Source organism: Anabrus simplex, chromosome 5 (genome assembly GCF_040414725.1).
Source record: "Anabrus simplex isolate iqAnaSimp1 chromosome 5, ASM4041472v1, whole genome shotgun sequence".
Lineage (NCBI taxonomy): Eukaryota > Metazoa > Arthropoda > Insecta > Orthoptera > Tettigoniidae > Anabrus > Anabrus simplex.
In genome coordinates, this window is record NC_090269.1 from 367,982,791 (window position 1) to 368,008,908 (window position 26,118).

A 26,118-nucleotide genomic window follows, 5' to 3' on the forward strand; every position below is an offset into this window, starting at 1 on the left:
CATCCAGCCACACCTCTCGTTCGACTCGTCTGTTCTTAGAGATAATACAGATGGAAACTGGGATCCACGCAATTCCTTTTATTGACATTCCGGTGAAGGCACCCTCTAGGTCACTCACGGACTTCTGTGCATTTGGGCTCCCATAAAGGGCCTTAGAAAACAGACGTCCGCGCACTATCAATGGCCTCTAAAAAGCTTGTCAGGAGGATTGGGATAAGATAGACATGGTAGCTCTGTGAAAAAGTCTGCTGCAATGGAAATTACGTTGTCGGGTTATAGCTAGAAATGCTGCCTTTTCATGTGAGCATGATCGTTGGTGGAAACATGGCTTTTCATAAGTAATCACCCTTCGAATATCGTTCCCAGAGTTCCGGAACGACGTTCTGTAGTTAGAATGAAATTAATCTTCGTAAGCTCTTTATAGCTTTTTGTACTTCGTTTCTGTTACTTATTTACATATTTTTACTATCGTATTACATGCAATTTCCGATTTATTCATTCGACTAAAACTATTCCTTGTTCACATTCGAGTTGCCTCTTCAGAAGGAAATACCTCGGGGTCAATAACGAAATTCAAGAAGATAGGAATGTGTCCGAATTAACAGTGTCATGGTCTTTCCTATAGCTAGATCCGTAGCTTGAGCCGAATTGACGTCCACAAAACCTCAATCTTGAGCAGTTTCCAGAAATATTATTTTCACCACCACTGTACCGCTAGTAATTCTGTGATATAAAGTAAACCTTGTCTGCAATACCTTCTTACTTACCCAAGCCTTGATCTGATTTTCATGGTACCGTATGCCACCTTCTTCATCGACTAACTTCATATGAATCCGCTCAGGATCCCCGGGAACCAGCACGGGCTTCGAGGGATTAATCTGCGAAAAGAAATTAATGATGTGAGTCTAGGAAATATGGTAAGAATCTGAGATACCCTCCTCTACCCTTAATGTGTTAATTTTTGTGTATTCAGATGGACGATATTATGTACAAGACAACAGTGCATTAGAAGAAAAGAGGTCAGACCACTTCATCTACTTCCTTGTTTCTCTAGATCTAAAACACTGTAACGTTGTCCGCCATTTTAATGTGCGGACTTGGGAGGAGCAAGCTCCAATGACGGGCCCCAACTTCTCACCACTGCAGGCAGCCACTCAGAGGCGAGTCAGGCACGCATTGGTCAGCTCATCTGCCACCGCTACTATCATCACTCCGTGCCTTCCGCCGGTATGAGAAACAACTAGAAAGGTGCAACCAGAGCATTCGATCTCCAAAGGTCTTCCGGAATTTCTCCTCGTCCGGAGTTGCAATATAAGACAGGCCGGACTAGACTGTGACGGTTCAGTTTGGGCTCAGTTCTGCCAGCAATCGAAATAATTCTGCCATCGCTGTACAATACTGGAACAACGTGCTCCAGTGTCGATGGAGTGTTGTTTGTGAACTGAAGGCGGAATATTGCAGCTGAGCAACGTGAAACAGGCTATGAAAACTGCCGTGCATGTGCGTACTTTGTATCACGTACAGACTTGTGAGGCTGTGTTACGCGCGCGAACTGTAGGTGTGTGGCCGCTACAGTTGTACAGCCTTACCGGTTTTCAGCATTTTGATAGCAGCTTCAACTTCCTGAATAGAGAATGGCCTAGAAAGATTCTCATTCTTCTGTGTTCCATGTTTGAGCTCGGTTAGCTTACGTTTCACAGTTTTTGTATGCATTTATCTCTCTTGGTTCGAGTGACTTCAACCATTCTATTTGCAGTAGCACCTGGGCTCAGGTTAGTGCATTGCTTTTTAGAATAATATTTTCCAGTAAGTCGATTTAAGACTTTCCAAGCTTTTCTGCTCGATTTGCAAAGTCCATGTCTTTCACTGCTGCTTCCCACTTTTCTCTCCTATTCTTGTCTAATGACCGTAGAAGCTTTGAGCCTACTTCATGGCTGCCTGTTATTTGATATTCTTCATACAGAGCCACACTTTCTGGATTCCAATCGTGCACATAATATTTTCTGAAACCTCTCGGAATGTTCGATTTGGCTGCTGAAATGACTAAGCTGACGAAGTCATCATAGTTACTGGTTCTCGATTTATATCAGGCAGCTTCTGATCAAGATCTTTAGAGAATTTATCCCAGTTCGCAGGATTAAAATTCCACCTGGGTAAAGGTACTGATCTCACCAGGGGTATCCTCATACGTGCTTCCAACAGGACTGGTTGATGCTAGTTGTTTGAGAAACTCGACAATATTGTACGTGTAATACTGAGAGGTTGATCAAAGCAATCCTTGGACACAAATGTTAGGTCGGAGTTGTAGTCTCTTCTGCAGCGAGCAGAATGAAAAGTGCCCTTGTCTTTCGCATCAAAAACTAGGTGCAGAATCGGATATTTCAGCTCATTGAGTTTATGCCTCACCATCGTGCAACGGGAAACTACCTCACTCCTCATTTCCCTAGTACGCCTCTTCAATGACGCCTCGGATATTTATGACAGCACTTGGCGGAGCTGCAGAGGATCAAACCAGCCTTCGGACTGAATACCCAACATACACACATCGTCAATAACTATGTCATATCGCCAGATAGTATGATGGCTGTTAAAATCTCCAGTGTAAATGCAGGAATGGCTGAATGTTGGCAAAATGCTAGGAAACCATCTGATGCTAGGAGACTTATACACGTTAACAACTGTTAGGTTATTAACCTGCATTACTAACAGTGGCGTGCACTGAATCCCATCTACCCCAACGAACTTTGTATTAACATTTTCTAATTATTCCTTACAACGCTTTTTATAATGTTTAAAAAATTACGAACACCTAAGCCAAGCCAAGTACAGCTGTCTCGAAAATCCGCTCGCACTACTGCAGTTCAGCTTCTCTAGCAAGCTGGGTTTCCTGGCCGGCGCGATAGAGAGCTGCCCCCAGCGAAATTTAAGGTCACTTGGGTGACGCATACACTTTAAGCTTCCTCGAGGCGGAGCTGTGCCCCCTCCCCCGACAGCAATTTACGGCGACAGACCAGCTAGCTTAGGTAAGGGGTGTTTTAATACTTGACACTCGAAGTCTTCAGCGCCACATACTAGAGACTGCAAGAAAAATAACATCATCTTTACAGTACAGCCAGTTGCACATCGTCTTGCTAATAAAAATAGAGTTAGTATATGAAATCAATTGTAATATAGAAGAATATATTTTAGTCTTGGGTTTCGGCATGTATACAGTTTTATCGAGCAATTTCTTGATGGCATGTGTAGAGTATGAGTTCCGATAGCCGCAGAAAAATATTTTGGTTGCCCAGCATGAACACAGAGTTAAGCACGAATGGTTGTCTGTAATGGTGGTATATAGTGAATTTTTTTGTTCCTCTTGGATTATAAGTGACGGTTTCGCCAGTTCTGTGGCATTCTTCATGAATATAACGTGTGTTATACGTCGTGACAAATATTTTCCCACGTTTGTCGTTGATGCACGAACACTCAGTATGTGAGTGAAACTATAAAACTTCAACGACGGTAAAATACCAGTTAAATTTTGCTGATTAGTTTAGATTAGGCTTTTTAAGTAAAACACAAATAGTTAGTCCCAGTGTATTTTTGTGAAAACCATGACTGTACTATCAGGAAGCGTCACGGGATGAAACTGTAAGTACAATGTTTAAAATCTGCTATAGATTAAATTATGATGGTGTCGTCACTGCCGTGAATATCAATTTGGAAGTACGGTATGTGGGAGCGTATGGTTGGAAATATTCTTGAAATATCTTTCTCAGGTAGACCTTTCCACGAAAAATGCAGCCTTATAAAATTGTAATGTTGATTTTTAGAGAGTGTAGTGGGGCTACGATTGTTTATATTTAAAAAAAAACGTTTTTGCAGCTGGGATAATGAATATGTTCCACGCCACTGATTTCTATCGAGAAAATTATATCCTTGACACTTGACTCAACAACTTGAACTCCTGTAAGACTGGATTTGGTATAGGTGCCCATCCCATACTGCCGATGGTGGATAGCGTCGACTAGGATATAGCCCAATATTCGTCCTCTTCTGTCAAAGTCCTGTTCATCTGCATATAGAGTGGGGAAATATTACGCTGGTGATGGTCATTCGCCCGTCGGATGGAGACGTTAAGCCGTGAGCAGACCCCCTATATACATAGGCTATATGCCGACACCGAGTTTCACACAATTCTTTTTTTTCTATCATCATATATCAAATTCATTTCATCTCATTAAGTCGTCTGATGAGGCTGACGTCAGGAAGGGCATCCAATCGTAAAAACTCTGTACTAAGATTCATCTTGCTTCATAGCCGACCCCATAGAGGAAAGAAACTTGGGCATACAGTTAATGCAGTTATTCTTTTAAAAAAATCACATCTGAAATCAGTTCGTAATCCTTGAAGTTGATCCCCTTATACTTTTATTTCCCAGTTCTTGGAAAATTGCTATAATTATGAGAGAGGAATATGCATTCAGTTTTGTGACAGATAGTTTACCCAGAAACTTGAAAATTCGAAGATAAATTTGATTCCTGCTATACTTCAGAGTAAATTTGTACAACAAGATTTTCCTCCGTAAATTCTATTCAGTTAGCACCAACATAATACAGTCGATCTTAACCTTAATACCTTGTTACTGTTTTATTGTATGTTAATTCATGAACATTCCCACCAAATGAAACTTATTTCACACACTAAAATTGTTCACACAGAAGAAAATTTGTAAAATATTGTGAAATATTGTTACAGGTCATTAGTTATATGCTTTGTGAGCGTGAAGATACATACCGGTTCCATGTTCCTGAGATAGTTCATGAGTTCGCTCAAACGTCCACCAAAGCCAGGGGCAAAGCATTCCGGATCAATGGCGATAAAACATTGACCAAGGTTAGCCTCTGTAGTGTTGGTGAACCACTGGCCGATGTTCGGTCCAAACAGTGCACCTGGAGAATAGATTCATAGGCTGAGGCTCTTCTGTAATCCATATATCTATACATTTTTATATTTATATCTTCTATATCTAGGCCTATATATATGTAAGAGTTTTGTCTGTACATGGTTCAGAATTTAAAAACATTGGTATTACACTATCGGCCGTGTTCACAGTAACAAGGAAAAGCACTTTTTTAATTTTCCTTCATGTCTGTCTGTCTGTCAGTCAGTCTGTCTGTCTGTCTGTCTCTACACTGCGTGACAAAAATGTTAAGCACTCAGAAGTAGTGGTTGAAAGTGAATGAAAATGCATATGCTGAAGGACGATGTGCCTTTATTGAACTGATTACAGTTTGGGATGACAGAGACAAGTCCCCTGTGGCTGGGGGCGGTAGAATAACACCCACGGTATCTCCTGCCTGTCGTAAGAGGTGAATAAAAGGGACCCCAGAGGCTCTCAACTTGGGAGCGTGGGTTGGCGATCACGGGTCCCTTAGTTGAGTCCACTTACTTTTGCCAGGCTCCTCACTTTCATCTATCCTGTCCGACCTCCCTTGGCTAACTCTTGTTCTTTTCCGACCTCGACGGTATTAGAGTACTCGAGGCCTAGGGACTTTCATTTTCACGCCCAACGGGCGAGTTGGCCGTGCAGTTAGAGGCGCGCGGCTGTGAGCTTGCATCCGGGAGACACTGGGTTCGAATCCCACTGTCGGCAGCCCTGAAGATGGTTTTCCGTAGTTTCCCATTTTCACACCAGGCAAATGCTGGGGCTGTACCTTAATTAAGGCCACGGCCACTTCCTTCCAACTCCTAGGCCTTTCTGTGTCGGTGCGACGTAAAGCCACTAGCAAAAAAAATGTTCACGCCCTTCGTGGCTCTTGCCTTTCTTTGGCCGATACCTTCATTTTTAGAAGTGTCGGAAGTGTCGGATCCCTTCCACCTTTTCTCTGATTAGCGTTATATACAGGATGGTTACCTAGTTGTACCTCCTCTTAAAACAATAATCACCACCATCACCACCACCAAAACCACCACCACCACCTGAAAGAGACAAGGCCGTTGGCAGTTACAGGTCGAATGCTGCCGCCAGTTGAGTAGGGTGTCGCCTCCCCCCAACCCCCCGGCCGCAATGCGGTTCGGAATGGTGTCAAACACCCTTCGGATCCTCTCCTGACGCAAGTTCGTCCATAGTTGTTGCAGCTGTCCCTCCATATTCCGCACGTTGGTATTGGGACGGAGTCCCCTTCCAAAGTCATCCCACACGTGTTCAATAGTGGAGAGGTCCGGGGATCTTGCTGGCTACGGAAGGACCTCAACCTGTTCTAGGTAGTCGATAGACACCCGTGCTCTGTGTGAAAATGCATTGTCTTGTTGGGACACTGTTCCAGGGTGCTGTGCCATAAGGGTAGGACGTGCGGACGCAGAGTGTCTGTGACGTATCTCTGTGCCGTCAAAGTCTGCCGAAGCACTATTAGAGGTGACCTGAACGCACATCCTATGGCTCCCCACACAATGATGCCAGGGATTACGCCTGTGTGTCTTTCCACAATATGAGCAGGATTTGCCCCTGCCCTCCACGCCGTCAAACCTGCACACGATGATCATCGGAGGTTATGGAGAAGCGGGACTTATCACTGAACATGATACCACTCCAGTCTTCCTCATTCCATGCCTCCCAGGTAAGGCATCACTCCAAAAGCGGGCGTTGGTGTTCTGGTGTCAATGGCAACCGACGCATGGGGCGGGAGGTCCCCAATCCGGCGGACGCGAGGCGTCGAGACACTGTGCGGGAACTCACAAGATGTCGTAGAGTCTCCAGTACATGTTTGTGAATGGGGGGTGCCGAAGTTGTGGGATCCTGCAATGCTTGGCGCACCATACGACGGTCATCCCTCGGAGTGGTGTTTCTTGGTCGATCCGAACCTCCACGACGTGAGTCCAACATCGGGACAGTGTGACATATGTATGGCCCACATGCCTAGTAATTACATGATACGACCAATCAGCATCAATCAGTCCACAGTGCGGCCTCTGTCAAATGTTGTCAATTGGTGGATAGGCTGTCTAACGCTTCTGCGAGGCACGGAGGGTGCTTCGCGGTGTACTGTACGTAGTAACAACTTATCAACAACAGGACATGGATGGATGGATGGATGGATGGATGGATGGATGGATGGATGGATGGATGGATGGATGGATGGATGGATGGATGGATGGATGGATGGATGGATGGAAAAGAAAGAAATAAATAAAGAAAGAAGAAAATACTTATGTTATTGGACCTGTCGACAAAACTTGTGCAGTATACATCTTCCGATTATTTATGTCTTATACAGTCTTACTGTACCGATTATGATAACAGAATATTTTTTTCATGATTTTCGACTTGTTTTCTTAGTCCATATCAACGCCGAGCATTACTAACATGCTTAAACGTGTTAACTGGTGACGGGTTTTGTCATGATTGTCTTAAGCTGTAAAGCCGCGTGGTCGTCGGTCTGTATCGAGAGTTAAAATTGTGAAGATGATTCTTAAACATGAGAAAAAAACGTTAAGGAACGGTCGCTTGACGAATAAACAAGAGGGAGTCATTAAAAAAGGAACAAGAACTCCCTTTACGTTGGATGCCCTAATATCACAAAGTCGGAGAAAACTCAGTGCGAAGGCTTACAATAACGAAATCTCAAAACATTGATCAATAATAACATTATATTGACCCTTGGTCGTTGTGATGTCCTTTGTCTCTTCTGCTGCCACTCATCTCCGACATATGGGATTACTGCTGCGTCCCTAGTAAAACAGCCTGGCGAAATATTGTCGGGAAGTATCTGGGGAGTTAGATAACGTTCTTTTTTACATATCATTCTTCCGGTTAATAAATTTTCTTATAACTATTGGTACGTAACACACTGGTTCATCGTAGTATTCCGGCTATTCGATCCCTACTCTGAAGCGCTGATTGGAATTAACCGTGTACACATTTATCGGAATACGGCAGCAGAGTGGGCTTCGGCATACAGGTGGCCACGGTTGGTATGTTTTGACGTCCCTGCACTCCGACCGACCAACCGAACAGAGGAGGGGTGTTCGTGACTCTACGCCTTTTCATTTGGGGAGGGGCTGATCCCCGCCGTCGACTGTCCTAACAATGGTTTTCTATGTTTTTCCATTTTTCTGCACTAAGGCGAATGCCGTAACAGTTCCTAGTACAGGCCACGGCCGCCAACCCCCTCACCTTCTCCGAAAATCTCCTTCACCGAATCACACCTCCCTGGCTTGAGAGACGGCGTTACCATCTAGGACGCCCTCCGTCCACTTCAGGGACCAAATGTAAACGTTTTTATTAGTACAAATAGTAGGAGTGTTCACAGCTATCTGCGGTCTGGTCATTCCAGATCTGGAACTTGATACTACTGGAACGGCAGCGTACTGTTCTTAAAAGTGAGAAAATGTGCGGTTTTTCATTTGATCGAGCATTTTATTTGATAGCATGACTCCTAACCGTGACAGTCTCTTAAAATTGTGTTCTGACAAGAATACTGATGTCATTGCAATGACCTGTTTTGAGTTCAGATTAATACTTATCTTTGGTACAGCATCACGGGAGAATGCGGCAGTCATGTGAAAGTCCAAGAACCGGTAACTAGCTCTATAGACCGTATAGAGACTAACTATTGGGATCGTTTCGGCAACATTTTAAAGGCTTTGTACACGTGTCAATATTTTTTTAATATTAACCCGGCACTTGGCTTTTCTATACCAAAAGAAAGAGACCGAATAAAGATCAACAACCATGAATAGAAATATGAAATATGAGGGTGGGAAAAAATTAAATCAAGCACATGATAAGTGATTGTACCGTCAAAGACGGTAGACTACTACAGCTAGTTTAACTTTGAGTGGCCAAAAGTCATGGGAAGACAATGAATATGATGTTAATAACGAGTTGTTCCTTCGCGAGCCCTCAAAATGGCAGCAATACGGCGAGACATCGACTCTACAAGGTGCTGGAATCATTCTGGAGGGATCTGGACCCGCGCATCTTGCAATTTTACCCACAACTGGTCTTGTGTAGTTGGTGCGGGGTTCATGGACAGTACACCAGCATCGACAGCATCCCATAAATGCTCGTTTGGATTAAGATCGGGGGATCTGGATGGTCTATCCATGGTCTTAACTTCACTGGAGTGCTCCTCCACCCACCTGAGTGCCACCACAGAGCGGTGACATGGAGCACTGTCCTGTTGAAACATGGCATATCCATCAGGGTACTCTAGAGTCAGAAAGAATGTCCACATAACTTGTCATGCTCCCTGAAGCCGGACAATGGGGCCTAATTGCGACCATGAGAACGCCGCTCATACCAGAACTGAGCCACCTCCTGCCTGGACACAACCTTGTTGACGCGCAGGATCCATAGCTTCATGGGGTATACACTACACTCTCACGCGCCCATCAGCTCGATACAACTGGACCAGGATTCATCGTACCATACCACACGCCGCCACTGTTCTATGGTCCATTGCCGATGTTCGCGGACCCATGTACGTCGTTGAGCTCTATGTTGAGGTATCAGGAAAGCAACACGAGTTGGTCGTCGGCTGGTGAAGCCTAGGAGGTGCCTTATAATCCTGGAAGAAATAGGTTCCTGACTCCCAACATTCAACTGGACGGTGATCTGACTCACAGTAGCCCGTCGAGTGCCCAGTATGGTTCTGCGGAGGCGACGTGATGTCCATTCGTTAAAAGCGTGTTGTCTTCCCGTGCGGCGGTTTTCCTGAGGGGTAACATTCTCTCTCCGATTTTGAAGATCCATCCTCGACACTGTTGACCACGGAAACCCAAATTCTCATGTAATCTCCGCAATGCTATGACCCATGCGCCATGCGCCATGATCATCCCACGTTCAAAGTCGTTTAAGCCTCGACGTGTTGCCATCTTCACGACACTGGTGTCAGTGACAGACTGCCGAGCTACGCCGCAGCTAGCCGCGACGCTCAGGGGTCATACACGGCACGTTTTCTAATGGGACACCCCTTCCCGTGACTTTTGGCCACGCAGTATATTATTAGCTACTTTTTGTTGAGATGTGTGGTGGTGAATTTTACTTTAAGAGGAAGTGTAATTACGCAACAAACCCCTTCTAACAATATTCAAACAGAGAAATGGAATAGTTCCGACACTTTGAAATATTTGAGTACCGACAAGAGAAAAGGAAGAGCCACAAACGGGAATGAAATGAGTCTCTTATATTATCGGAGTCGGAACAGAACAAGAGTTGACAAGGGAAGTCTGATAAAACGAGGAACCTGGCACAAGAAATTGAAGCAATGCTAGGCTCAGGCGAGGGTACCGTGATAGCAAACCTACTCTTCCATTTCGAGAGCACCAGGGGCCTAAGAAGCTTTTTATGACAGGCAATGGGTATAGTAGATGTACGAGGGGTGTACTAAATTGTTTTACACTTTATCTTTTTTTACGTACGGGTATGGTTCATATTTCACATTTGAAGGTGGTGGCGTGTAACTAGTGCCTTGTTCCGCCGTCTGGTGGCAGCACAAGCACAGGGGCCAACGAATGCACTCGGCATAGCCATTTCATAACAACACTGTCAGCGTAGGAGCAAACAACATGGAAACCAACCGTCAGGAACAGCGCTATACGACTTGGTTCTTAGGGAAAGAAGGTGCGACCACTGCAGAAGTTCATCGGCGCTTTGTGGAAGTCTGTGGAGAACATGCGCCGCCATGGAAAACTGTTTACAACTGGGTTGAAGGTTGGAAAACAGGGCTCATGGTAATGGAGTCATGTCTCATGACCAGTCACAAGCCTAGCCATGAAATCGGCTGGATCTTGATCATGGCGTTGCAAAAGTTCTCTGCACACGTCTACACGCCTCTGCTTTTCGTATGCAGACAAGAGTCTAGGCACCGACGTTGATGACACCTTCCCCAACTGTAAGTAGCCGTGCACGATCCGCTGCAGCGTGTTTCGGCTAATTCCCGTGGCTGCCTCCATTTCCGTAAATGTGATGTATTTGTTTCCTTGGATAGCCTGTTTAACCCGGGTAATGTTGGTTGGTGTTGACACTGCCACATTCCTTCCAGAACTGGTTCCCTTGTCCACCGATATGCACGCTGTTTTCCAACCTTCCACCCAGTTGTAAACTGTTTTCCGTGACGGCGCATGTTCTCCACGGACTGCCACCAAGCGCCGATGAATTTCTGCAGTGGTCTCCTTTCCATATGAACCAAGTCGTATAGCGCTGCCTTTGATATTCCGCATTGTCTGCTCCTACGCTGACGGTCTTGTTATGAAATGGCTATGACGAGTGCATTTGTTGGCCCCTGTGATTGTGCTGCTACCAAGCGGTAGAACAAGACATTAGTTACACGTCATCACGGCCGACTGGATCCCTCGCTGCGCTCTAGCTAGAGCGACGCATCAAGTCGGCCGTGACGTCACCACCTTCAAAAGTGAAATGTGAACCATACCCGGACGTACAAAAAATAAAGGGTAAAACAATATAGGCCTAGTACGCCCTTCGTATATTGCCACCACAGCAGTTACCTTTTATGACAAGTAGGTAAACCTTCATATAGAATCTGTCTGATACGATGCTACTGTAACAGGGCATTTACTGAGTTACATACTGTATAAACGCATGTATATACAGTTGTATGAAAATTTAACACTCCAAATTTCAGGGATGATAGCGAAGCTCGAAGCAAACAACTTTTTGTTAAATAACTATGGGTCTAAAACGAATTGTTGACCAAAAAAATCTGGGACTGTACTAAATTAATTATGATTCTCATTCTTCAAAACAGTATTGCATATTCTGTTAAGCATGCCATGACATCAGAATGCTGCGTCTGTACTGCGACAACACGCAGTATATTTTCGTTCGTTTAGAGCGGAGTGAATGGGTGTATGAGACTTCAGTTGAATCCGAGAGAGAGTTCGTCACTCTGGTGCCTGCAGTTGCGTGTTCTGTACAGCTTATACCTGGGTCTTTTAACGAACATGTATGTGCGGGAGGACACACTTTTGAACAGTTGTTGTAGAAGAGTGCAATTAAATTGATATGTTATTATTATCAACCAACTCGAAATGTACATCAACTATTGATTTCCGACCTCTCAATATTTAACAATAAATATTTGTTTTTGTATCTTAGTACATCCCTAGAAGCTTGAGTGTTGAATTTTCATACGCCCTTTACATATACAGTAAAACTCCGGTTAACCGAAACCAGAGTTACCCGAAATGCGTCCAAAATCGCAAATCCAAAAATCACGATAATGTACTGCACGGGAATAATCGCGATTGGGAGAGCGCGCTGGGCTACCGGAGAGGTGCCCGAGCCAATTTAATGCCTTGTTTTTTTTAAATGCAAAAGTTAAAAGTTTCCGTCTTACCAGCTGCAGTCTACTGTATACTGTACTTAATACTTTTTTTCTTTTAAATTAACACAGAAACTAAATTACGTACACGTGGTATTGTTATTTTAGGTTGCCGGGCTGAGTGGCTCAGACGGTTGAGGCGCTGGCCTTCTGACCTCAACTCGGCAAGTTCGATCCTGGCTGAGTCCGGTGGTATTTGAAGGTGCTCAAATACGTCAGCCTCGTGTCGGTAGATTTACTGCCACGTAAAAAACTCCTGCGGGTCTAAATTCCGGCTCCTCGGCGCCACCACAAACCGCAAAAGTGGTTAGTGGGACGTACAGCTATTATTATTATTATTATTATTATTATTATTATTATTATTATTATTATTATTATTATTATTATTATTATTATTATTATTATTATTATTATTATTATTATTTGGCTGTCCTAAGCCTCGTTGAACAATGCGGTGAGCCTACGCCGGCTGACGTCCTTCTATAAATAATGAAAAATTGCGGGACATTGTTGCTCGAAAATTTTGGGAGGACGCAAGAGACAAACAAAATTACTGATTATATTGAATGAGTGATTTATACTAAATATACAGGGTGTGTCCGTGATGATGTTACACACTTTGAGGGATGTTGGAGGACGGCAAATGGATCAATTTGAGATAAGGAACCGTAGTCCGGAGTTCGAGTCAAAAGTTATTAATAATCCAAGTTGTTTAATGTCCACTTATAAGTAACAGACACCAGAATATCGGAATTTCGTCCCGCAGTAGTTCTTTAACGTACTGGAAGCCAACAACATGGGGTTGTCACCTTTAAACACCCTTAAAAGCCACCGACCTCAATTGGGTTTGACCCCGTTGCAGATGTGGTATTCGTGTATGAGCAAGCAAATGGAGGCAGCACAGAAGCCGAGCGGTTGCACAGGACCAAATATCCACGTAGGAGACATCCGGCTCACACCGTGTTTCCACGACTGTTGCAATGATTGAAACAGGGCAATTAGTACCATAGCACAATGACCGAGGAGGGCGACGAATTATACGGACTCCCGACTTAGAAGATGCAGTGCTTGCTCGCGTGAATGAGGTGTCTGCAATCAGCACTCGTGCAGTTACACGTGAAATGAATGTTTCGAATATGACTGTGTGGCGAGTATTACGTGAAATGCAGCTACACCCCTACCATCCACAGAAAGTGCAGGCTTTGAGTCCTGCTGACCTCGCACCTTGAGTCGTGTTCAGCCAATGGGTCTTGCAGCACCTTGCAGTCGATCCTCACTTTCCTGCGTATGTGTTTTTCACAGATGAACCCTGTTTCACCAGAGACGGAATGCTAAATAGTCACCATAGTCATGATAAGGCCGATGAGAATCCCCACGCTACAGTTGTGAAGAGCCATCAGCACAAACTTTCAGTCAACATGTGGGCAAGCGTAGTCAATGATCACGTAGTAATCATGTTTCTTCGTCTTCCCCACCTAAATGCAGCAATGTACACAGTGGTGCTCAGAGATGTCCTACCGAGCTCGATAGCTGCAGTCGCTTAAGTGCGGCCAGTATCCAGTATTCGGGAGATCGTGGTTCGAACCCCACTGTCGGCAGCCCTGAAGATGGTTTTCCGTGATTTCCCATTTTCACACCAGGCAAATGCTGGGGCTGTACCTTAATTAAGGCCACGGCCGCTTCCTTCCCACTCCTAGCCCCTTCCTGCCCCATCGTCGCCATAAGACCTATCTGTGTCGGTGCGACGTAAAGCAAATAACAAAAAAAAAAGAGATGTCCTACCCACATTCCTGGAACACATCCCACTCGCCCTACATCAACGGATGTGGTTCCAACGTGACGGAGGCCCACCTCATTTTGACTGAGGGTTCCTGAACACCTGAATCAGACATTCCTTGCAAAGTGGATAGGAAGAGGAGGCCCTGTTTCGTGGCCCGCTCGTTCGCCTGATCTCACCCCACTTGATTTATTCTTGTGGGGCCATGTGAAAAGCCTTGTGTATGAGACACCTGTCGAGACTGAAGAGGATCTTTTCGCAAGAATTCTCGCTGCCTCCGACGCTGTTCAAACGACACCGGGGATATTCGAATGGATACGACATAACTTTTTGTGACGATACCATGCCTGCATTGACGCAGGGGGACGCCATTTCGAAAGTTTGTTGTTAATGGGGCAGCATGTGAAACTTGTGCAAGTAAACGGACTTAAATGTGTAGACTTTTGTTTAAATTTTGACTCGATCGTTTCCGGACTACGGTTCCTTATCTCAAATTGATCCATTTACCGTCCTCCATCATCCCTGAAAGTTTGTAACATCATCACGGATGCATCCTGTAAATATTGATGTACTGTAACCTAAAAATATCAATTTTAACTTGAATAAAATAAAACTTGAATAAAATAAAATATATGGGATAAAAAGGCAACAACTGGCTGGATTCAAGAAGTAAAGAAACATTTAGAAAGAAATAATAAAAGAGAAGAAGAAACTATGGACAGAGAAATGTTTATAAAGAGGGTAGTAAGTATGGAAGGATTCCAAGGAAGATTGAACAAGAAGCCTGGTACGAAATGGTCCGAGGACAGAAGGAAACAGCATAGTGAAAGGATGAAAGAATATTGGAAGGAGCGGAAGAGAAAACAACAAAGTATGAAGAACTGAATTGAAATTGGCACGTCGTCCTTAGCAGGCCTCATCGGAAAGAAGAAGAAGAAGAAAATACATAATTGTAGCCTACAAAGATAGTTTTGAATTCGTTTGGCCTTCAAAACACTTCAGAATTACATACTGTAATTAGATAACATTCATTACATTCCTGATCCGGTCAAATGACTGGAAACAGGCTGTGGATTTTCAATTAGATAACAAACAAGCAATAGGTGTCCATGACTTTAACGAAAAAGTTGTTATCCGAAACGGCTTCTCTCCCCTTTAGTTCGTTTAACCAGGGTTGTACTGCAAATGAAAATTGCATGAAGTAAGGTTCTCTTCCCAATACTCACCTCCCAGTATTCCACAAAACAGTTCAACAGCCATACTCAGTCCATATCCTTTGTAACCACTCGTGGTTTCTAACCCTCCCACAGGTAGCATTTTCCCAGCCCTGAGTGCTTCGTCAGGATCCGTAGTATTTTTGCCTTGAAAATCCAGAGCCCATCCTTCGGGGATAGACTCTCCCTTGCGCTTCTGGACCTCCACCTTAAACCATTACAAGGCAATTAAATGTCAATTGAAACATAAGTAAATATAATAAACTGGATTAAAGCCACTTATTTATTATTAAAACAAAGCCTCCTCTTTTTTCTGTCAATTGAAATATTAAACTTACGTTCATCGACGACGGGTGCACGAGAAAAAGAAATTTAAGACGCTTTTAGTGTTTGTTTGGAAGAGAAAATGTGTAAGGACATAAAAGCATTCTCAGGACAGCCGATAGTGGGCTTCAAACCTACGCGTCTCCCAATTGCAGAGCTTGGTTTCATAGCCATAGCGCGTTAACACGCGCGGCCACTTCCCGGCTCCATGGGTAAATGGCTAGCGTTATTAGCCTTCAGGAAATAACTGCAAGAACGTAAGATTTGATTCCAGTTGATTATTTGAATGCAAGGCCACTATCCATTTGCCATCCATTTGGACTGAGGGTTCGCGAACACCTGGATCAGGCATTCGCTGCAAACTGGATAGGAAGAGGAGGTCCTGTATCGTGGCCCGCTCGTTCACCTGATCTCACCCCACTTGATTTCTTCTTGTGGGGCCATGTGAAAAGCCTTGTGTGTGAGACTCTTGTCGAGACTGAAGATGATCTCTTGGCGGTTCCATTTACAACAAATGTTCGAAATGGATTCCCCTGCGTCAATGCAGACATGGCATCGTCACACAAAGTTCTGTCATACTCGTTCGAATATCCCCGGCGTGGTTTAATTTAATTTTCATCGTAGGGTTAGGCGACCCTTAACGCGAGTCTTCCATGATCGATGGATTGGTCGGGGAGGACCAATACCTTGGCCTGTCCGTTCACCTGAACTTAACCATTTAGATAGATTCCAGAGGGCTGTATGTGTCATCTTCGTCATCATTTCATCCTCATCACGACGCACGGGTCGCCTACGGGTGTCAAATGAAATGACCTGCACCTGGCGACCCAAACATGTCCCCGGACACTCCCGGCACTAAAAGCCATACGCCATTTGCTTTACGCGCAGCCACTCCGCTCGGTTTCAAAGTTCAGATTGCATCTTAAAGTATTCCCAAATCAGCATAAATCTACTCTTGTTCGAAAAGCTGTGGTACTATGCATCAAAGCTGACACAGCAAAGGAGGGAAATAAATGGTCGTGAGTCAGTATAGGTTTCATTCTTACATGCGTCTGGTATTGAAGAGGGGAAGCTAAGAAAAATTCTCTCTAGGATGGTAAAAAGTATGGCTTTAATCGATATTTCTTCTCTTTTGCGGAGCAAAGCACAGCACCATGCGCTATTCCTTTTAACGTAGACTTACGTTCATCGACAACGGGTACATTTTAAGACGCTTTTAGTATTTTAGTGTTTCGGTAAAACACGTAATTTAAGTTACGATTATATTTAATGTCTCAATTGATAGATTAAAGAGAAGACTACATGTTGAAAAATCTGAAGTGTAGGTTAAATGAAATAGCGCTTTAATGTAAAGCAAAATTTGTGCTAAATATGTGACGTCACACGCATCATCTGTTATAAGATGGCGCTGTGTTGACTTGCGAACTCAGTTGGAGGTTAGCTGTCGTTGTGAATACATCGTGGTCAGTTGTATAGAATAAGAAATATATCATGTTAATTTGAATGTTGTACCGAGCAACTATCCCAGCATGCTGGGCAATTCATTTATTGATCTTACGTTTACTCGTAATATTATTCCCGAATCACAGGCGCAGCCGAGGGGACGGGGGATTACTGGGGGGTTAGACCCTACAACCCATGCAATTTTTACAAAAGAAAGTAAACAGAAACTAACAATAAACGAGTGAAAGTTGACTCAATGGGTTGGCTCTTTTGAACATTCACAGAGACATAACTGAAAAACCAACAGATCTCTTGAATTTATTTTCTAAGAAACTCCAAAAGTTGGATTTTATATTGTAATATGAACATACCGTTAGCTGTAAAACTGTTGACTTTGATCATACTGTTCCTGTTACGTATTTTAATGTAATATTTTGCAGTGTACTGCTATCTGAATATTAACATAATTCACTTGTATCATTGGCCTTATAATGACACTCCTGCACAAGCACCTTCATTATGTCTTATCACCATTTTGTAACTATAACCCCCTCCTCCAATCGGTCAGTCCTGGCTACGCTACTGGATATTCCCTTCCAACTCCTTTTCAGTAATTTCAGATAGAAGTCCATCAGCATCATCCTCCCCTTGAACCACTTTCCGATTCTCAACATCAACTTCATACGATACAATGTCAGGAAAGGAATGATCTGAAATGCTGCATTAAATACCCTTGCCATCTTTCAAATTAGACACATCGCCATTTTCAAGGAAATCCAGAATTTCATCTTCAGATAATGCATTCCTCAGTGACTTACCAAGGGAGATGTTCAACAAATTTCCAATTTCTTTGCGATCATTTAAGAAAAGGCTAGGAAAACAACAGATGGAATCTGCCACCTGGGCGACTGCCCTAAATGCAGGTCAGTAGTGACTGATTGATTGATTGATTGATTGATTGATTGATTGATTGATTGATTGATTGATTGATTGATTGATTGATTGATTGATTGATTGATTGATTGATTGATTGATTGATTGATTGATTGATTGATTGATTGATTGATTGATTGATTGATTGATTGATTGATTGATTGATTGATTGATTGATTGACATTCTCTGTGAATAAAATCAAATTGTAAAAATTTATATTAAATTTCCAAATCTTATCAGTAATGAATAATTAAGTAAATAATTTGAAAATGCTAACTTGAAGCCTGATGTCCTCATTTGAGGACAAATTCTACGATGACGAATACAGATCAGAATGTCTTCAGTCACGTTCAGTAAATAAGCAAGGACTGAGAGAAAACTTTAAACACACCATATCAACAGAAAAAGATCGAGTACTAACAATCGTACACAAACAATACCAATAATTTGCTTTGTGGAGTATCTCATAGGTAAACAATGTGACTTGTGATGTAAAATAAACAGATCCCGCCAATTCTAGTTGGAAATTCTGTTACCAGAGAACAGTCTCATTGTCCTCAAATGAGTGGAGTTGGTCTGGAGTATTGTCAGTGGATTTAACATGGAAAATTGTGATAAAACTCAATGTCCTCAACTGAGGATATTTATATAGCCGGGCCTCAAGAGGTTAAATTATGCCTGTTATTTCTCAAATCACATACCCATATTACACCGAGTTATTACTCACATTCCAAGTGTACCACGTTCTATTGAATAAAATTTATTATCCACATAATTTTTGTCTTTTATTTCTTATAAGTGAGTCTACGAACACTCAAAACCCTGCAGCTGTTACAACAGTGACAGCCTACCGCCATTTTTTAGCTACCATACAACGGATATACTAAAGTCATGCATAACACTTTTCTTTTATAAACATTCTGAACAAGAATTCCTTTACCTTTCCTACGGCGACGGCAGTTGTGGCCATATCCAGAACAAAGGCGTCACCGTCCTTCGCAGGTGCTGCGACGGCGAGTGGATTTGCCCCCATGGCCGCCTGAGAAGATATAAAGTACAATTCAGTCACAGCATTTCCCCTTACGAATCAGATCATTAATATAAAGGTACAGCCTCACATGTTTAGCACATCAACTACCCATCTTAATGAATATGGTATAACGAACCTCCAGCAAGAAACATTGGCGAAAGGCCTGACTGATAATGGAACACAATAAAGTACGACGGAAAGTTCAGCTGTATGTATCAATTTTAGCTGTCCATGGCAGTAATTATAACTACGGACCGGATCTTTATGCACTAAAACGATTAAAATATGAACGCAATTATGCACTAACAATGTTGAAAATATGCATTAAAAATAGAAATATATGCACTTGAGAATATGTATCACGGCATTTTTTCCTACTTTTAGGCTAAGAGATTACTCATGCAGTACTCCTCCAACAACCATTCAGTACTAGTCAAATGTTTGACCTGTAAATTGAATGTTCCACGTTTTTCAACATCAATTATGCTCAACATACGGACAGACTCCTCAAGATTTTTGTAACAAAGTTGCAGTTACATTTTTTTTAAAGTACAAGACGTCATACGTCGTTTTTATCTATACAGTGAACGTATTTTTCATTTCGTATATGTACCAATACCCATGTGACAATTTTTATAAGGTCTGTTATTCATGTGCTGACTGATGATGTCCCGCTAGGGATGAAACATGTATCGATTTTAATGTAGTCTATTAATAAAGACTCAAATTGTATTGTAAAGATGGAATACTGTACGTGTAAGGATTGCTAAAGTGATACTTATGACAATACGGGCTTAGCGTAATGAAATTTATTTTATGTAAGGCTTGAGAATAAGCCAATTTTATTCACTCACTTTATACATGTATCCATTTAATGCAGAAAGAAGCATCACAATAGATAACTACAAGTATTTTTAGTCCTGGAATACAGTATTTTGGTTTATACATTATTTCTTCAGCAATGATTGTAGAAGTGGATTGTTTAATTTATTCCATCGAATACTGCTGCCTTAAAAAGATCGACTGAAAATGTATTAAGTGGAGGCTTCGATTTTACATGCGTAAGAAATATCATAGTTCTAGTGTGTTGTTCTTCTTTCCCTCCTTTGCTGTAATATGTGTAGTCGTTTTTGCATGTTATTGAAATTGAAATTTATTGTCATATTCCGCTTCCTTCAGGTATACTTGACAATAGACGACAACGCCATTAGTTGAATAATCACTATTGCCTGCCGCCAACGGATTTAATAATTACTTTCTGCTACTCTTCTCTTTCGGCATTTTGAATAAATGATATGTGGACTAAGGATAAAGTAACACATTAACTGAAGAAACTCCTCACAAAACTAACCGCAGGCAGAGTAAGGTAAGGTAAGAGTTATTCTGCCCAAAGGCAGGTCCGAACCTCCGCACAGGTGCTCCTGAACCGGAGTTTACGTGCGGTAGGGTGGCCAGTTCCTTTCCGCTCCTCCATTCCCTTACTCCCCCCCAACAGCGCGTGGCAACCCATCCAACTCCTAACCACGCCCAATGTTGCTTAACTTCAGAGATCTCACGGGATCCGGTGTTTCAACATGGCTACGGCCGTTGGCCCAGGGAGAGTGCTTGCATAAAATACTGTTATCTCGTTATATTTTACTCAGAAAGTCGCTTAAAAGGGATGTCTAACACGCACGCGAGATGTTTTAAATTATATACTTAATTTCGAATGCATGTGCTGAAATACGCTGTTATCTTTAGAATATGCAATAAATCCAACAGAGCTATGAAATATGCATTTGCATATGCACATATGTATTTTCAAAAAATCCTGTCCGTAAATGTAACATGTTTATGAACCTAGATGAATATTGGTATAATAATGAATACGGCAGGACATTCAGCTATAAATAATGATTGTTTTACTATTTGCATCTGCCCTTACATATACTTAAACATGTTTGCGGTACTCTATGTGCAAATCTATTAAGCACCAATGTAAATTACAATATGCACGTTGGATGAAGGATGCATTGGTGCGGTTGCTATTTGAGCAACTCGAATCTTCATTGTCGCAGATAACATTGTTAGGAGCACCAAAGGCATCACATTCAACTGGAAATGCAGCTTTCAGCCAGGCAGACTTCGTCATGTTATTGGATACGGGAGCACTGAACTGATTATGGACAAGCGCATGAAGGTTGATAATAGCGTTAGGGGTCTGGAGATCAATATCAGTGTTGTCGAGTAAAACTCACTCACAAAAACCTTTGGCGAACTTCTTCCATTGACGAAAAGAAGTATACAGGATGTCCTTGAAAAAGGTTTCGATATTTACTGAGGAGGCAGCACGCAGCAAACGAAGGAAAAAAGGTCCTATAAACATTGGTCGTAAACCCAATATCTTCGGAGTTATGGTCCACTACCTCTATCAACAAAGATCACGATGTACCAGTAATTTACGGAGGGTCGTATGCAAGAAAAGATGGAAATACGTTCCTGCCTAACATTGGTCGTAAACGACTGCAAATGTGATACACGAATGATGGGCCACCGGCCCATTTTCATCGATCCTTAACACGAGTCTTCCATGATCGCTGGATTGGTCGGGGAGGACCAATACCTTGGCCTGCCCGTTTACCTGAACTTAACCATTTAGATGTTTGGCTTCGGGGACATGTAAAGACCATGATGTATGCCATCCCCATACACTACGAGAACGCGTGTTCAATGTCTGTGATGCAATCCGGCAACAGCCAAGTGTCTTCCAACGAATCCGTGATTGCATGTGACGTAGAGAAGGCTATTATGCAATGTTTGATGGTCACATCTAGCACATGTTATGAAGAGTAGATCAAAGACATGGTGATCATTGATGGCAGTGGTAGCGGACACTGTTCAGGAATACTCTTGTCCGATTTGGGTGATTTTGAACAAGATCGGACGATGTTCCGTTGCACAAGGGAACCAAATGTCCCACTTGATTCAAGTAAGACAATAAGATGTGGCGAGAGAAATTTACCTTCCATGGACACAATGGCCTTATTTGCATACGCATATGATATTCCAAATGCTGATTTCACTACGACAGTCGTGTCTCTTTCACCGATGCTCGATAGTATGCGATATCTGCGAATTTCATCATTAAATCCAGATTGGTGGGTTTTCAGAATTTCAGCTGATAATTTATTAGTAACGATATTGTTAGTGAATTCAATACCAAATGCAATCTTAGAATTCTCAATCTCTTCTTGCGATTGAGCATGCTTATAAGTTACAAAGAGCGTAACTTTGCGACTAACAATCTTGTGAACTGGAAGCCTCCGTGGCTCAGGCGGCAGCGCGCCAGCCTGTCAACGCTGGACACCGCGGTTCAAACCCCGGTCACTCCATGTGAGATTTGTGCTGGACAGGTTTTTCTCCGGGTGCTCCGGTTTTCCCTGCCATCTTTCATTCCAGCAACACTCCCCATTATCATTTTATTTCATCTGTCAATCATTTATCATTGTCCCAGAGGAGTGCGACAGGCTTCGGCAGCCGGCACAATTCCTGTCCTCGCCGTTAGATGGGGCTTCATTTATTCCGTTCCTGATCCGGTCGAATGACTGGAAACAGGCTGTGGATTTTCAATCTTGTGAACTGTTTTGTGATTCCAAACCCAATTACATCCAGCTTTGAAATCAGTCAAATTCAAGTGCTCTAATTTTCGTCTTATATCAATACCATTAGCCTTTGCCTCTTGAAAATTAGGCCGCACATACTCCGATATGACCTTGATCTTCTCACTCTTTCTTTTTCTTTCATAACATCTCTGATAACGAGAGAGATAGCTGCTGTCCTTGACCCTCCTGAAGTGATGCATGGTTGTTTTGAATGTCCATCCTTTGATTTAGTTCCAATTACCGTCTTGATATAATCGAAGGGAACATCTTTAGTTCCACCATCTTTGAAAGGCTTGTAAACAGGCTCGACATCAGTAGTTTCCTCGTAATGCATTTACACTAGTTCTTCGTCTAGGATTGCAGAAGTAAGTACCGAGCTCGATAGCTGCAGTCGCTTAAGTGCGGCCAGTATCCAGTATTCGGGAGATAGCGGGTTCGAACCTCACTGTCGGCAGCCCTGAAGATGGTTTTCCGTGGTTTCCCATTTTCACACCAGGCATATGCCGGGGCTGTACCTTAATTAAGGCCACGGCCGCTTCCTTCCCACTCCTAGCCCTTCCCTGTGTCATCGTCGCCATAAGACCTATCTGTGTCGATGCGACGTAAAGCAACTAGCAGAAGTAAGTGTTATCTTCAAGTTTCTTGATCAAACCGATTTCAATCTGGTATCAAACCTCTAACACGTTATTTACGTCAATTCTCATTGTGAATGATACAAACACAAATGTACTATCACAAGAATTCACTAATTGTAGATCACAGTGGACATTCCCAAGCATAAATCGAATCTCCATTGGGTGATCTGAGTTCTAATTAATTTTGTCGAATAAAACACTGATACCTTTTACATGCGAGCATGAAGTACAGAATGGACATTTTCACCGCCCTTCAAGAACCTTTCCGTCATGTTTAGCCTATGTCCGAGAAAACAAACGGCATATACTAGGAAAGGATACAAAAATTGAAAGGATTTAGCTTCAGACATCCAAGCTACTCATTTAGATTAGTAATGTCTGACTCACGACCCACAGTTTATAAGTTCGATTCAGACTGAGGTAATAAAAATGACGTATGGACTCCGAAGTGACCTGGTGCGGTCTTTCGAGTTGACGCCTTATAGCAGGGCCTCTCAGGGTTCATGCACTGTGCACGGAGCAAAAGACGACTTCGCTTGGTTGACCACAGTGCAGACCCCCACTCCTCGATTTGGAGCAATAGTTCTGTCTCTCTCTTTCCCCACGCCTGTCTCGCTCGCTCCGCCTGTCTCCCTCTTCCTCACTTGCTCCGTAGCGCTGCAAATCTGAGCCGAGTTGAGTTCCTGTGCACAGTGCGTCGGTCCCACTCGGCTCGGCTCGGACCAACGCTTCGTCTCTGGGCTACTTTGGTCCAAGGGCTCCGGAATTTGATTCCCGACCGGTTCAGGGATTTTAACCTTTATTTTTTTTAATTGCATTGGCTCGGTGACTGCTGTGTGTGCCCTCTTCATCATTGCGCCGCAGATTGCACGCGTGAGATTCTGGGCGTTTGATAGGCCCTGCCTTACAGGCTACCTAATGTCTGTGAGAATGGGGCCCTATCTATGATGAATTCCAATGATGAAGAGGGCACACATAGCAGTCCCCGAGCCAATGCAATTAAAAAAATAAAGGTTAAAATCCCTGAACCGGTCGGGAATCAAATTCCGGAGCCCTTGGACCAAAGGCCAACACGTTAACCATTTAGCCATGGAGCTGCCCGATTGAGGTAGTCGGTATTTGAAAGACGGCCAAAAATCTTGGTACTCCTCGAGAAAATAAAGTTGTAGTACCCGTTCAGTAGAATTTCGCTTTTGCCACTAGAAAGCAGTATAATCGGAGTGTCAAAATTGGTAGGCAGGCCGCCTAGGTAGCACCACTTCAGAAGGTGGTGATGGTGATTATTGTTTTAAGAGGAAGTACAACTAGACAACAATCCTCTATTAACACTACATAGGGAAAAATGGAAGGGGTCCGATATTTCGAAAAATGAAGATATCAGCCAAAGAAAGGCAAGGGCCACGAAAGGCGTGAACATGAAAGACTCGCATGGCCTGGCAAATGTAATACCGCCGTGGTGTAGAGGTAGCGTGCCTGCCTCTTACACGGAGGACCCGGGTTCGATTACCGGCCAGGTCTGGGTTTTTACCTGGACATGAGGGCTGGTTCGAGGTCCACTCAGCCTACGTGATTACAATTGAGGAGCTATCTGACTGTGAGATAGCGGCCCCAGTCTAGAAAGCCAAGAATGACGGCCGTGAGAATTCGTCGTGCTGACAACACGGCACCTCATAATCTGCATGCCTTCGGGCTGAGCAGCAGTCACTTGGTAGGATTTGGCCCTTCGAGGTTGTTGCGCCATCGGGTTTGGTTTGGTGATCGAAGAAGAAAAAGAGTTGAACGAGAGAGGTCGGACAGGAAAAATGAAATTGAGGAGCCAGGTGCAAGTAAGCAGAAGCAGTGTCAAACTCAGCTTGGGGACTCATGGTCGCCAATCCATGTTCCCAGGATGAAAGGCTCTAGGTTTCCTTTTAGCCTCCTTTTACGACAGGTAGGTGATACAACCTCAACCCACAGAGGGTCCACTTCAGAAGGTCTGTAACTCAGATTTGAGGCCATAACATTTATTATTATTATTATTATTATTATTATTATTATTATTATTATTATTATTATTATTATTATTATTATTATTATTATTATTAGCTGCAGTACCCGTCGTTGACGGGGAAATCTTATAGAATGTGCAAAATTATCCAACTCCCCAGCTACTTCCAGTCAATATTCCGGCAGGCTGCTTTACTCGGGACGCAGCAGTAATCTCATCTATCGGAGACGAGTGGCAGCCAAATCACATCAATCACATCACAACAATGGTCAATGTAATGCTATTGCTGATCAGTTTTATGAGCTTTCGATATTGTAGGCCTTCGCATTAGAGGTGTGACAAACGGTTATTTTTGTGTAACTGCTACATCTGTCACTGCTACAATAAAGTAATTGTGAAAAAAAAATTGTTAAAAATAACGTCTAACGTTACTCACCTTTTATTGGTCACAACCTGGTCACGGTTTCAAGCTTGCCTGCTTACAGCTGTGTTGCGAAGTCCCATTCATTCATCGCACATGCGCGCACGCAACTATACTTTTGAAAGTCTGTGCAGCAAAACACGCTCTCCTATTTGCTATAAAGTTAACGAGAGGCAGACAACAGATGAAATGAGGAAACAACATAGCATCTTTTCTGAAATCTAGAGCTGACAATGCCTCGACGAAGGATAGAACACAAGAAAACATGATGATCTGTCTGCCAAACCTCGACACAAACCGGTAAGCCTACAAATGGGTCGATTATGTAAAATGAAGTAATGTTATCGATAATAAGTTATCTATAATATCAATATGGAAAGTTA

The 26,118-nt window shown here is 43.0% G+C and overlaps 1 protein-coding gene across 1 annotated transcript in view; it reads right to left on the bottom strand.

Annotated features, from left to right (window-relative positions):
• LOC136874925 (uncharacterized oxidoreductase YjmC) overlaps positions 1 to 26,118 on the bottom strand; it is a 110,705-nt gene that overhangs the window by 4,560 nt on the left and 80,027 nt on the right. Inside the window, exons 5-8 of the mRNA XM_067148635.2 lie at positions 18,962 to 19,060; positions 15,333 to 15,528; positions 4,780 to 4,934; positions 768 to 878 (exon numbers count right to left, since the gene is read on the bottom strand). Of these exons, the coding sequence (XP_067004736.2) occupies positions 768 to 878; positions 4,780 to 4,934; positions 15,333 to 15,528; positions 18,962 to 19,060 (561 nt within the window). The remainder of the gene's footprint in view (positions 1 to 767; positions 879 to 4,779; positions 4,935 to 15,332; positions 15,529 to 18,961; positions 19,061 to 26,118) is intronic.